This window comes from Callionymus lyra, chromosome 4 (assembly GCF_982586985.1).
Source record: "Callionymus lyra chromosome 4, fCalLyr1.hap1.1, whole genome shotgun sequence".
NCBI lineage: Eukaryota > Metazoa > Chordata > Actinopteri > Syngnathiformes > Callionymidae > Callionymus > Callionymus lyra.
The window spans coordinates 33,049,066-33,061,776 of record NC_141821.1 but is presented as its reverse complement, the minus strand read 5'-3'; the positions used below and the strand labels follow the sequence as shown (position 1 = coordinate 33,061,776).

General features: G+C 38.1%; 1 protein-coding gene across 1 annotated transcript; it reads right to left on the bottom strand.

The window, feature by feature from the left end:
• Positions 1–284: 284 nt before the first annotated feature.
• dlec1 (DLEC1 cilia and flagella associated protein) lies at positions 285–12,037 on the bottom strand. Its single transcript, XM_087788265.1, has 38 exons — positions 11,975–12,037; positions 11,485–11,619; positions 11,265–11,421; positions 11,025–11,138; positions 10,771–10,940; positions 9,907–10,115; positions 9,366–9,450; positions 9,218–9,305; positions 8,937–9,110; positions 8,741–8,877; positions 8,585–8,677; positions 8,429–8,519; positions 7,208–7,370; positions 6,950–7,142; positions 6,679–6,755; positions 6,366–6,528; positions 6,185–6,281; positions 5,982–6,112; positions 5,735–5,896; positions 5,413–5,543; positions 5,116–5,266; positions 4,911–5,027; positions 4,710–4,831; positions 4,458–4,643; positions 4,337–4,398; positions 4,114–4,265; positions 3,819–3,934; positions 3,664–3,734; positions 3,107–3,282; positions 2,899–3,045; positions 2,712–2,831; positions 1,924–2,018; positions 1,766–1,853; positions 1,505–1,696; positions 1,262–1,423; positions 1,046–1,193; positions 476–593; positions 285–411 (listed from the first exon to the last, which is right to left on the bottom strand). Exons 1-38 carry the CDS (start codon positions 12,035–12,037, stop codon positions 285–287), a joined length of 4,983 nt encoding a protein of 1,660 aa, XP_087644391.1.
• Between the last annotated feature and the right edge of the window lie 674 nt (positions 12,038–12,711).

The window sequence follows — 12,711 nt, the reverse complement described above, 5'->3', positions numbered from 1 at the left end:
TTGCTGGTATTTTACATAAGACTCAGAGGAAGTCACGTTTGTACTTCTATTTTCTAAATTGACTTAATATGAGGAATAAAGATGTATTTAACATTTCTCATTTAATAAGCTAATGGGGTCAATACAGTAATTAAACATTAAGAAAAAAACGTATTTGGCATTTGTTCTATCTGGCATTTGCATCAGCATTTGGGTTGGTTTCCAATCCTGACTGACACTTGAAAAATGATTTTATTTAGTCAGCTTAAACAAACACACTAGTAATGACAGTGGTATCAGGTATGTCATAAATCTGAATGTTTTGATTTCAATTCTTCGTCGTAGGATCCAGTTCCCTGCAGCTCGAGAGTGAGGGGGGTTTTCACCAGTGGAGACCTGATCACCACCCTGGCCTTGAACTCTCTGTCTTCACTACAACACATGCAGAGAGAAAAACTTTAAAACCTACTCTTGACTGTTCCACTGTGTCAGATACCTGGCGGTGAAGCTGATCTGAAGTCGTTGGCTGTAAGTAGGGACGAGGACCTTTTTGTACTTCAGGAATCCGATGTCTGGTAGAACCTCGAACACACCAGAATCACCCGAGTCTGACTCTACTCACAAATAAAAGAAAAGAGATACAGATCAGTCATTTGAGGCAATGAAGAAAAATAATATTTTAGCATCTAATTGTTCAATCTTTCTTATTTGAGAAAAAGATTAGAATTATATTTTTATTTATAAATGATATTTGATCATGTAATATTTTGTATAAAAAACGATTTTTGAACAAATAACATTAGGAAAAAACCTATTGGATTTAAAAAAGATGCCTTTCAAAAACATGTGAAAACATTATGAATAACATAAATTATAACGATAGAGAAGATAAAGAACATTTACATCAGGGAACTTAAGTCTAAATAAAAGGTAAGGAAAGATAAGGTATGACGATTTGGGACTTGAAGCATACAGACATTTAAATTATAATATATATTTGTGATAAATTAAATCCAAATTGCGCAATTCTCTTATCAATAGCATAAAATAGGATTTAAATTGGTACCAATGATGGATTTCCAGGAAGAAGCTCCATCGCTGTGGAGAGTAACCTCTTTGGTCTGCGATTGTCCCACGTAGCAAAACCCAAAGTCAATTTTCTCCGGAGAGAGACGCAGCGTCATCAGACTGAGATAAGCACAGAGCGGAACTGACTAAACACAGAAAAGAGATAAGTGTCAAAGGTGTTTGGGTAACATGGACTCAGCGCCTGATTCTGCACCTGCAGGCTGTCGTTGCTGTAATGAATAAGGAGATTTTGCTGGAACCTCAGCTTCCTCTGTCCAGTCTCACCACGGATCAATGAGACCCAACCTGGGACCTCATCATCTGCCCGGTCTGCATAGTCCAGAAAAGAAACGGAACAGCTGAAGGTCACCTTCACCTGAAAATTGAACAAATCTGTGATTAATAAACCATGTAAAAACAAAAATCATATGGCTGAATGTCTTCTTCGTCTTCACACCTGCATAATATATTTTGGCTGCACCACCAAATATTGACTGTGGCTGGAGGATGATTGACTGGAGGAGATATTTCGGGCTTTGGGCTCCTGCTTGAGAACTGAAAACGGAGGCTGTGTCTCAAATTTAAAGTAGAGCGGCATTTCAGTGTCGTTCTTCAACTGGAAAGATTCCGTGACTATGAAGTCCTGCAGCTGCAAATGAAGCAACAACTGTCATCAGTAATGCATATTTCAACTAAATGACTTGAATGAAAAACGGACTTCTATCTCCAGATCTCCGGTTAGAAGATCACTGGAAGTGGCATTGAACTCCAACACACCCATATCTCCTTCTATCTCATGCACCAGCCTGCGAGACGACACCAGACAAGATCAGACAAATATCTTTCACTTCAACACACTTGAATGTTGATGCTTACACTGCAGGTTTAACGATCGCGTGGAAGTCTATCCTGACAGGGTCTAATTCCAGAGCCTGAGTTCTGACAACTTTTCCAGGAACACAGACAGCCCTCTGGAACATAAAAGGAAAGTATTAGAGACATGCCAAGTATATTTGACCAATTCTAGCAAAATAGTGAAATAGTATTGAGTCATTAAACAGATTTTGTGTCAATATACTCACCACATACTAGTATTCACTTAGATATGTTTAAATTAATCCAAAACACTCAAAAAGAAATTAAACCTAATTTGTTATAAATAAAATGTTAAAATGTTTTAAACACAATATGTACTCTACATATTTGAAATGAAAAATGTATGAGATGTCAAACCAACAAATCAATTTCTTTCTTTATCTATTTGTTAATACATTCATAAACCTATTTCTGAAAGAATTCACTTTAACTTTATCTATTAAAGCTCACTTAATTTAAATGATTGTCCAGTTTAATATCCCTATTTATGTTATTTGGAGCTTAAAAAAATGTTTCAGTTTGTTTCATATTTCAATAAATATGTTATGTTTTAATTAAACTTTTTTAATTAAATGTGTTTGTTTGTGGACTGTAAGTAAAGCAGAGTAGATCGACACTAACTCACAGAACACACAGAAGACCCAGGACAGCTTTAAACTGGATCCCACAACTCCGCTATTTTGCATCTAATTTTCACATAAAAAGTGTATCCAATAATATTCAAATCTCCTGAAGTAACATTGTGATGCGTGAATGGTTATCATGTTGAGTAATATCAAGCTTATTACCTGTAAATCCAGACTCATGTATCCGTGAGCTCGGCCCACACATTTGGCCTCATCGGAACTGGACAGGGTCAGTGGCGTGAAGGACACATAAATGGTGCTGCTGCTTTTAGCTTTGATCACCTTTTAACAAATGTAGATTCACCATTAGATCGAGCAACATCGGCTGATGAGAGCGACAGATCATTACTATTTGCTGTGGTGTGATGCAGTATGGGTAATCGGACATTTTTCCAACATGAGGTCGAATGTGGATGCAGAAGATCTGTTTCCCAGCAGGGCAGGTGTAAAGAGGTGTTCTGGAGCCATCCTCCTTTTTCCAATAGTCGTCCACTGCCTGTAAAACACGCTCGATTGAGTACCATATGTCAGCCAGTTATAAGAGGCTGTTCACTTACAGGCAGGGTTTTCTGAGGGAAGTTTGTGTCAGTATTTCTCAGACCATCTGAAGCAACGATCACCTCGTTGCCGTCAGCGTCCTTGAGAGGAAAAGTTTCTCCGTACGAGATCAAAACATCTACGAGCTGCTTATTGTCGTCTTCTATGTTATATGTCTCCCAGTCCATCCGAATATCTGTAGAAATAATAACAATAAAATGACTCCAAATATTAACTGTTTTTGTAAAAATAGAAAAGCCTCCATCGAGCACGCCAACAGTGTTTTTTCAATGTCAATTTTATTATGTAAAAGGAAACCTGTTTTAGCTTTTATCATTGAAAGCAATGACTCGACCGGGGGCTTCTTCCAGCATTCCTGAGCTCGCTATTAATATTTACAAAACATTGCCAAATTAAATAGAATCATCTTTTGTTTTGTTATAAATATTGTGAGAAAATTCCTCCAAATTTGTTCTGTTTACTTTTTTAATATTATTAATATTATTATTTGAGTCTGCCAGAGAGGAAATCATTATTCACAAAATCCTTTTCATACTAAGTCTAACAAAATACTGACCAAACGTTGAGGGATTGTTGATACGAAGTGATCGAGACACAGTATCACCTCCTGATAAATGTGTGCCGAACCTGATCATGGACAAAAAATGGAATAAAATTACTTCGGTCCACATTCATCTTGGCATAATAAAGTCTGTGAAAAACGATACAGACTGTAATATTGGACCCTGATTTTGGTCATCAGGACGAGGACCTGTCATCTGGAAGTAGAGTGGGCAGCCTTTCACGGTCATCTGCATGGGAATAATGGTGGGCTCCAGGATGCCGACCTTCAGTTACACATGACAGATCAATGAGGATTGTTGGACAGTTGAAGATGCTGTAGATGGTGTTTAACATTGTGGTGTAACTCAGGTACAAATAGAACAGATGAATTGATGGTTAAACCCTCAAACCAATAATGATTTTGTTAAATGAATCACTAAAACAAAATAAATGTGGGTCTTACTTTGCATATGAGTTTGTCTCGGTACTCCCCCCACATGTCGCTGTAGGCAGTGACCTCCACTGTTTGGGTTGCAAACGGACCCAACGTTCCAGATTTTGGAAGAATAAAGAACGCTGCACCTTTCCCATTTGCCAGGAGATTGTCAACAAACTCTGACCACCACAAAACAAACATTAGATGATGTGGTTGCTCATTGAGAAGTGCAAACAACGGGCAATTTTACCCTTTTGTTCTTTTTCTTCTATTCTTTTGGCCTGAACCGAGTGAAGAGGCTTTTTGATGAATCTGCAATCAAGAGTCATGACGTCAGAATATTGATGTCAATTTGTTGATTGATTTATTACCTTTTCTCTGCGGGGTTTTTTGGTTTTGATGGGTTACATATAAAATATTCTGCTTCCAGGGCAAAAGCAGCTGATATAGCCGTGTGATTGGTCATCATGATTTGTCTTGTGACAGGTCGGTTTAAAATGGCATCAGCTCCGAAGTTGAGCATTAGTGCTAAAGTGCTTGGATTAGCAACGTTACCGCTGGAAAAAAAAGTGTTAATATAGTTAATTGTGATTTTCTTTTTATAGAAGGGATTGTTCAGATACCTGTCGCTGGGCAGAGAGTAGGACACAGAGAGAGTTTTGCTTTTAGAAGCCATTATTCTGAGAATAATAGGAGTTTTTATGCCCTCGACTTCACAGAGTGCCGCTATGTCAGTCAGGTCCACCTGGTCAAAACACAATGTGACTCAATAGGAAGAATCTCAAATGAATGACAGAAGTAGATAACATATCATTATTGTTTACATCGGTGTGAGTGGTGAAGTGCACTGTAATGTCCATCCTGACATTTGGACCCAGACTACCAGAGGGTGGATCAAAACTGGCACTACAAAGGGATGACTGTTGACCCTGAAGCCCAGCCTGAGAGAGCAGAAATGTTACATTGATCTGCTGGGTCACAAATTGAATCCTCATATGAAAGTGTAGATTTGGGAAGTAGCCAATGTACCTTCCAGGAGAACTTGGATGGGAGTAGCGTTTGGTTATAAAGAGTCACAGTTCCTTTGGATTCAACTCCAACGTAGAGTCCAGAGAGGACCAGCTCACACTTCAGCAGACACACGTGAGGAGACTGAACATCTGCTTGCAACAAAAGATGGCTGTAAAGTGACATGACAAATGTTATTACAACAGATTTAACATTAAACATCATCCATAAACACATATGTTTGTACATGGTTTATTTTATTAAAGAGCAGTAGTTAACTTAATCTTGAAATCTTAGAAGATAACCTTTTATACTTACAATCCGGTTCCATTCTTCACACTAAGCTCCAGTTCAGATTTGTAATGTTGGCAGGAGTGTGGCGAAAAGATAATGTTGACATTGCAAGAATCCAATGGGGGCAAAACTCCTCGACTTGGCTCCAACAATATCTGAGGATGAAACAAAAAAGTTGTATGAGCAAAAAGAAATAAATAGATGAGATATGAGATACATCACATATATATGATTGATACAATATTTTACAGAAACCTTTATAATTTTTTCGTATCTTAACTTTTATTATCCGGCTTTAACTCGAGAGTTCAGAGAAAAGTCAAACAGATTGTTCGAGTGACGTCACCTGGGATTTTGTTTTGGCTGGCTGATTGTTTTGAATCTCATCCAGGCTCCACGGGGCTTCCAGGTGGGTGGTGTTGGTGAGGAGCACTGTGGTCTTAGCCTTCTCTCCGAGCTTGAGGAGGCCAAAGTCCACCGTGGGAGCAGTTGTGGTTACAGTTGGACCCTAAAGAAATCCAGATGTTAAGTCCAGGTCGCACTTATTTATTAATAAAAAGTAGAAAAAGTCCAGAAAAGCGTTGCAGACTGACCTTAAAAGCCACCTCGACATACAAATTGATAGGATCGGGATGATGTTCAATGTGACAAACAAGAGTGTTTGCAACTTTCTCTGGTTTTCCCCCAGTCACGATCAGGTGAAGGTCGTAACACTCGTTCTCATCTGGAAACAAATGAATGACAAAAAACGTTATATAGATATAGATATACAGTACACCACTATTGTGTGACTCACCTATTTTGCCAGCAGGTGGCTCTACTTCTATTATGTGGCAGTCGCTGTTCATCCTGTCCCACTTGAAGGAGACCCGAGATCTGCTGTTGTTCCACATCTGTAAAACATTATTCATTCACTTTGAATGCATCATCATAACATATGTCATAATATAATGGTTAAATAATGGTATCAGCTTAACCCTGAATTGACGTCGGAATGTTGTGAGGATGTAGTGTTCTCCAGGGATAATAAGAGCGTAGGGCTCCAGCAGGATCTGGAAGGGCTCCGTTGAACCCTTGACTTCTATTTCCATAGCAATGACATCATTGACCTTAGATCCGGTCCGGACAGGTTGGAGGGTACTAAATCAATATCAAAATCAGAGACATAACATATAAGTTGATACAAGGAAAAGATCAGATTCCCTTCCGTTCCTTATCAAAATATGTATTTGAATTACAAAACCACAATTATGGACATGAAAGCAGAGACTAAAACATGAGTTGTTGTACCTGTTGTCTTGAGGTTCTTGCGGCAGCTCAGGCACGTCTCTCAGGACAAGATGGCCAACACTGTGGTAATCCTTTAACTGGGGAAACCATGTAGGATGACATAAATGAAAAAATGAAAAAGATGTGATGGCTGTTGCAAAGGAATTATTCAATTATAAAAATAATGCTTTTGTATTGTTTATGAAATTATGTTGATGCTAAGAATATATTTAGAAAAAAACACAATAAACGTTTATCATTAAAGTAACTACATATTGTACACCTCTCTTACCTCTTTCGGAAAGAAAGTTAGCAGGAATTCCTGGTCCTGGCATGGAGCAAGAATTCCAGTATCCGGACTGATGCTGAAAACATCTTCCGTGTTCTGATTGAACTGTAGATGGTGGAGTTCCAGGAATTCCTCGGGGGGCACAGGTGGAAGGTTTGGATTCATGATCTGCCAGTGGAATGGCAGCTCCAAATGGCTTCAGACACAGATAAAAGAGTTACATATAAATAATAATCAACAGAGGTATATGAATGAACGTACACATTATTTCTGATCACCAGCTTCTTGTGTTGCGCAGCATGTGGGTTACATGGGTCAAAACGGATGAAGTGCTCGGCTGTGAGGTCACGCACCTCTTCCTTCGCAGAAACATTCTTTTCATCAGCGGCAGTAAAGAGCTCAAGAGCAATGCACTGACCCTCCCCTGAAGAAACACACCAGAACTTTACTTCATCAAGAAACTCTGCATTATCTTACAAAATGTCGCTTTTTGTGTGCTGCAGGGATAAAATGAGATATTCATATGAACATATGAAATATGGTTCTTTTATTTTCGCAGTTAATACCTTGTGCATGACATCACTGTAGCCACAATCAAACTGTGCTTTGAATACAAGGCGGAGTAAAGGTTGATAAAAAGAATACAAATGAAAATATCAGGGAATAATTAAGAAGAAGAATTGGAAAAAAGTTCTCTTGTCTTAAGATATCAGAATCAGAACCACACCATAGGATATTTCTGTGGTGTCAGTACACGATAACGCACAAAATAAGCAACAGAGAAACATAACCGATCACCAAGGCAGCCCTTCTGTGACGTCGAGGTTATTCGATTTCTAAAGACGAAAAAACGTTTTGTATCCATAACAAGTTGTTTTTTACATCATCAGACGAATTAGAGTACGTTCATTATACACACTTGCATACAGCATATTAAAGGGTAGCAGGAAGGTTCAATTTTAATTGATATCAGTCATGTATTGCTCCGTTAAACAATTTAAAAGAGGCAATACAGTACTTTTTTGCCTGGTTGACCCGCCCGAGAGAATCTGAGTGTGTCACCAAACTATATATTTAGTCTATATTTCGTTATGTTAACCAATGTACAAGTATTTGGCGCAGTGGAGGTTTCACAACCATGCAGTTACACGGTGTTGACACTAACGGAGCAATTCTAAAGACATTTTTATTAGTGCAGGCTTTTCCGTGATTCTGTGAGATTCCTGTGTTTGTCTCGGTGTTGTCTTGACCTTTTAACTATATATTTTATTAGGTATTGTTTTGATTATTTAAGTAAGTAAGAAAGTAAGTATGTAAGTAAGTAATTTTTATAGACCAGGGTCACAAACGCTTTGTGACCCTGGTCTGGAAAAGCTCTTTACAAATATAAATGACTTACTTACATAAACAATTTGTTAAATCTTGTGTGTTGCTGTTAATGTGGTTAGTATGATCAGACAGATGCATTTAAGTTGAATATACCTTGAATAGAGATGTCCTTCACTTCACAGTTGTCACACACCACAGTGAAAGTCAGGCAACTTTTCTCCACAGAGGTGGGAAAGAAAACCACCTGAGGAAAGATATGAAGCACTGATGCAGTTAAGCATCACTTTGACTTTTTAAATGTTTACCAACCTCTACAGTAATGGCCTCTTTAGGTTTAAGGGCAAAAAGCGATGGGCTGATCGCAAACGGGGGCTGCTCAGAAAAGAAGGTGTGTGCCAGCGACTGCAGGGAGAAGCAGAAACTCTTATTTTTAACTAAAGGATTTGGAGGAGCTTGACTCATTACCCTGAGATTGGAGGCGGGCCACTGACTCTTTGGGATGATGCAGAAAGTCCCAGGGCTCATGCCAATATTCTCGCAGCGGAACTCAACAAATTTAACTCCGCCAATCAGACAGCAACCACAGTCCATCACTCTCGGCACTAAAAAGAAAGAGCGTCAGTGATACAGAAACAGATGTCTGTGACGAGACAACACTAACGGGAAAGCACTGGAGGGGGACGTCGTGCAGCTATAGGCACAACGAGGCGTTGCTCGGCCTGAGACTCCACTACGATGAAATCCTCAAAGTAAGACAGGGAGTCTGGAGTGAAGCGAACAATGAATTTACAAGACATCCCTGGAGCAACAACACCGCGTTCGCCAGGAAATCTCCCTAGAAAAAAAAGAATAGAATTAATACTGTTCATTTAACAAGACACTTCAATCACAACATGCTCTTTAATTAACATCATCAACTCAATTCAAAAGGACAATTCTCACCGAGGCTGATGGAGAAATGAGGTGTAGTGGGAGCGATGACTCTGACATGACGACATGAAGATGTCACATTTTTTAAATCCAGCGTAATCTGTGAGATTGCAGTTCCCATTAGATGATTCTTGTCTATTCATGTGCCGGAATAACTCACCTCAAACACTTGTCCGACACAGTACTCTGTAAAGATCACGACTTGGGGGTTTGCTTGGAATACTAGAACAGGACTATCATCTTGCCTGCTCAGAATTCCAAAACCATATAAGAAACAGAATTATTATTGTATTCACAGGTGCAATTAAAATACAAGCAGCAGGGATTATTAATAAAAAATAGTTTTAATGATGTATGTCCTTCCTTCAGTCTTGAGATCTTGTTTTAGGAAGCTTCTTTTGGAAGAAAATAACATTTTAAAGAGAATGATATGTAAGAAATGATTTAATTGTGGGGTCATGAACACGCCCAGCTACAACTGAATTAGACGTTGCGTAAGGTGGCTTTGTCAATTGTATGAAATGGCACGACTTCAAAAGGATTCCAGCTGTGTGCACTGAACCCGAGAGCTTGTTTGCATTTGGTATTCAGAAGCAATAAATTGATCGTGAGCCATTCTGTTTTGTTCGACTGCGGCTATGAAATGGAAAACAGTTCGTGCTTATGGTAAAATGTTTCTTGTCTAAATAAAATCATTGTACCTGAGCCTCTCTACGTCTTTCTGCTCCATCGCCTCCGTCTTCACTCTTTTCATTTTGGCCTGGAAAAGGGGTCTGCCGCCCTGATGTAAACTTGGAGGAAGGAAGCGTGGATTTCGTAGGAAGTCGTGCCCTTGGGTCACATATTTAAGCTTCTCCATATCTTTTTCGCTTGGCTTCTCCTTCCATTTTGTTCTTGGTTTGAGGATATTCTGAGACATACACAAAGTTAGGAGTCATTGGATATATTTATCGTCGACATTCTGGATGGGAATCAAAATTCAACAATGATGCATTTCTTGAGAAAAAGTTCATGTTTATTATATGAAAGAGTTTTTCAAATAAACCTGCATACGAGTCGTTTGTCTCTATAGAAGTGCACACCTGCAAATAAGCTTAACCTTAATTACAAATCACACTTCGCCTAATGTCACCTTAATCATCACAATCATAAATAAAAATAAAACTTGTTGTTATACTAACATTAGAGCAGAGGTGTCAAACTCAATCATACAAGGAGGGGGAATTATAATAAAAATATAAAAGGTGTATTTATTAAACAGGAAGTATGAATCTGATGTAAAATTGTATTCATTTATGAGGCTCCATCAATCTCAATTATCACCATGTTTGTTCTCCATACCATAAAAATTCTGCTTTACTCTAGCTCATTTAGTTTTCTTATCTTACACACTAATGTGGTTATAGGTCACAATATCAACATGGACATTTATCTACTTTGATTTGGAGCAAACTATCTGACAGGCCTCATAAAATGACTTGCCGGGCCAAATTTGGCCCTCATAAATTTGAGTTTGACACGTGTACATCAGAGGAATAGGGAGCCATTTAAACAATTTTACTTACCACCCGATTATTTGTATTTAAATCATTTAAGTGTGAATCTGATGGAGCTTCAGATTTATCCACCTTTGCGATATTTTTATCTGTACTGGGAGGCAAAGAAGATCCATCTTGTGGTGCTTTGTTTATACGCATAAGGAAACTGATGGTAGGCTTTGCAGGATCATGTTTGACTGAAAATAGATCAAATAATTCATGTTTACAAAAGGCTGATAAGAGAAGATACGGAATCTTTAAACATTGAAGAGGTTTCATACTTGGTGTTGGTGGTTTAACTCGTGCTTTCTGTGAAGGAAGATAATCTCTGGGTGATATTAGGTTGTGTTTATGAAGAAGATCATCATTGGCGAATAATGGAAAAGCAGCTTCAACTGAAATTGTACAATAAAATAAAGTATCAGTAAAACAACACCAAAGTTAATCTCTTTTTTTATCCTAATTTTGTACTCGAAGGAAAAACAAGCAACGCTATTCACATATAAGTCGACATTACTCACCAGCAATAAGATCTTCATGTTTGGAATTCTCTCCAATCGCCTCTTTCATCCTTTTTAAATCCTCATTTTCTCTTTCTTCAGCTAGTTTACTGGCATAATTAATGTGCCTCTGAAGCAAGTTCACCTTTTCAATGGATTGGTTGTATTCAATATGAACCTATGAAGAACGTACAAGTATTACTCATAATGAAAGCCATCAATTTTATTTTACTTGCCATACCTTTTCAAGCTCTCCAAGTAACTTTTGCTGGTATTCACCTTTTCCCATCTTTCTAGGGGAGTTTTCTAAATTGCCTTTGTCATTAAGTTTGGAATAAAGATCCTTAAAAATGTCGGTGAACACCTGAGACAGCTCCTGTTGTTGTTAGACACAACAAAATACAGCAGTTATGCAGGTTCTTGTTGGACCATAAACCTGAATAACATCCAGGATCAAGGGATACCACAAACCCCTTTTTTTTGGGGGGGGGGGGGGGGGGGGGCTCATTAACACACTGAGATAACACAGGTTTTAATATATCATTGAAGGTTACTTTTTGTTAAGTTTGAATTGTTTTTCTTAAAACATCTACTCTAAGAGATCCTATAGATCACAACAGTGCTTGTATACGATCCGATTATATTTATATTATTCCACACTTTGAAACACAGGCTTGGTGAGAATTAAAAACAATATCTTACAACACATTAAAACATAATACGATTCTCACCAGTGAAATTCCTGATGTTTGAAAGTCGCGCGGTGAGTCAACATTCTTCGACCGTCTCAACATGACAGCAAACTGTAGCTACTGCTAGCGGCTTAGCAACTAGTCAATATAGTTAAAAAGTTAACTCTTATCTGTCAGAGAAATAAAACAAGGATACAGATAAATGTCACTGAATGACGAGACTCGTTCTGCTCTCCATTCAGCACGTTTAGCTGTCGTTGCCATAGCGACCGATGTACGCAACTGTTTCCTGTATAGGCGGAAGTAGACCCGAAAACGAAAACTTTATCAACATTTCTTCATTAACAGAACATATTTTCTCGTACAACTCGTTGAAATAAAATGTACGATGGAATCCTTATAAACTTACTAACTTTCCATAGAATCAGGAAAGTTCTTTAGGTGACACAAAGTTCTTAACTCAACTCCCTGTTCTTAATTTAGAAAAGAAAGGTATGTAAAATAAATACATGTCTTTTATTTTAAAAAACGAGACACATTTTATTCATTACTAAAGTGGACAGCTTTGAAGATCTGTTTTAAAATTAAACTCGTGTTTTGGCATGTATACGAAATTAAATTGTGCGAAACATATAACGTAGATCATGTACTAAAACGTACCATTTTAAAATCCGTAGTCTGCACAAAAACCCAAATCCAGGCCAGTAATTAAATTACATCAAAATCATGTGAATTTGAATTTGGAGGTGGAATTGTGGCTTCATATCAGCAAAACA

Bases quoted from the DNA above. Each gene is read 5' to 3' on its own strand.
- dlec1 (XM_087788265.1), bottom strand. From the start codon at position 12,037: ATGTTGAGACGGTCGAAGAATGTTGACTCACCGCGCGACTTTCAAACA. The intron at 8,878-8,936 runs GTTAGTGTTGTC...CTTTCTTTTTAG, and splicing joins TCCCCCTCCAGTGCTTTCCC to TGCCGAGAGTGATGGACTGT. The intron at 4,399-4,457 runs GTAATAAATCAA...TCTTGATTGCAG, and splicing joins AAAAACCCCGCAGAGAAAAG to ATTCATCAAAAAGCCTCTTC.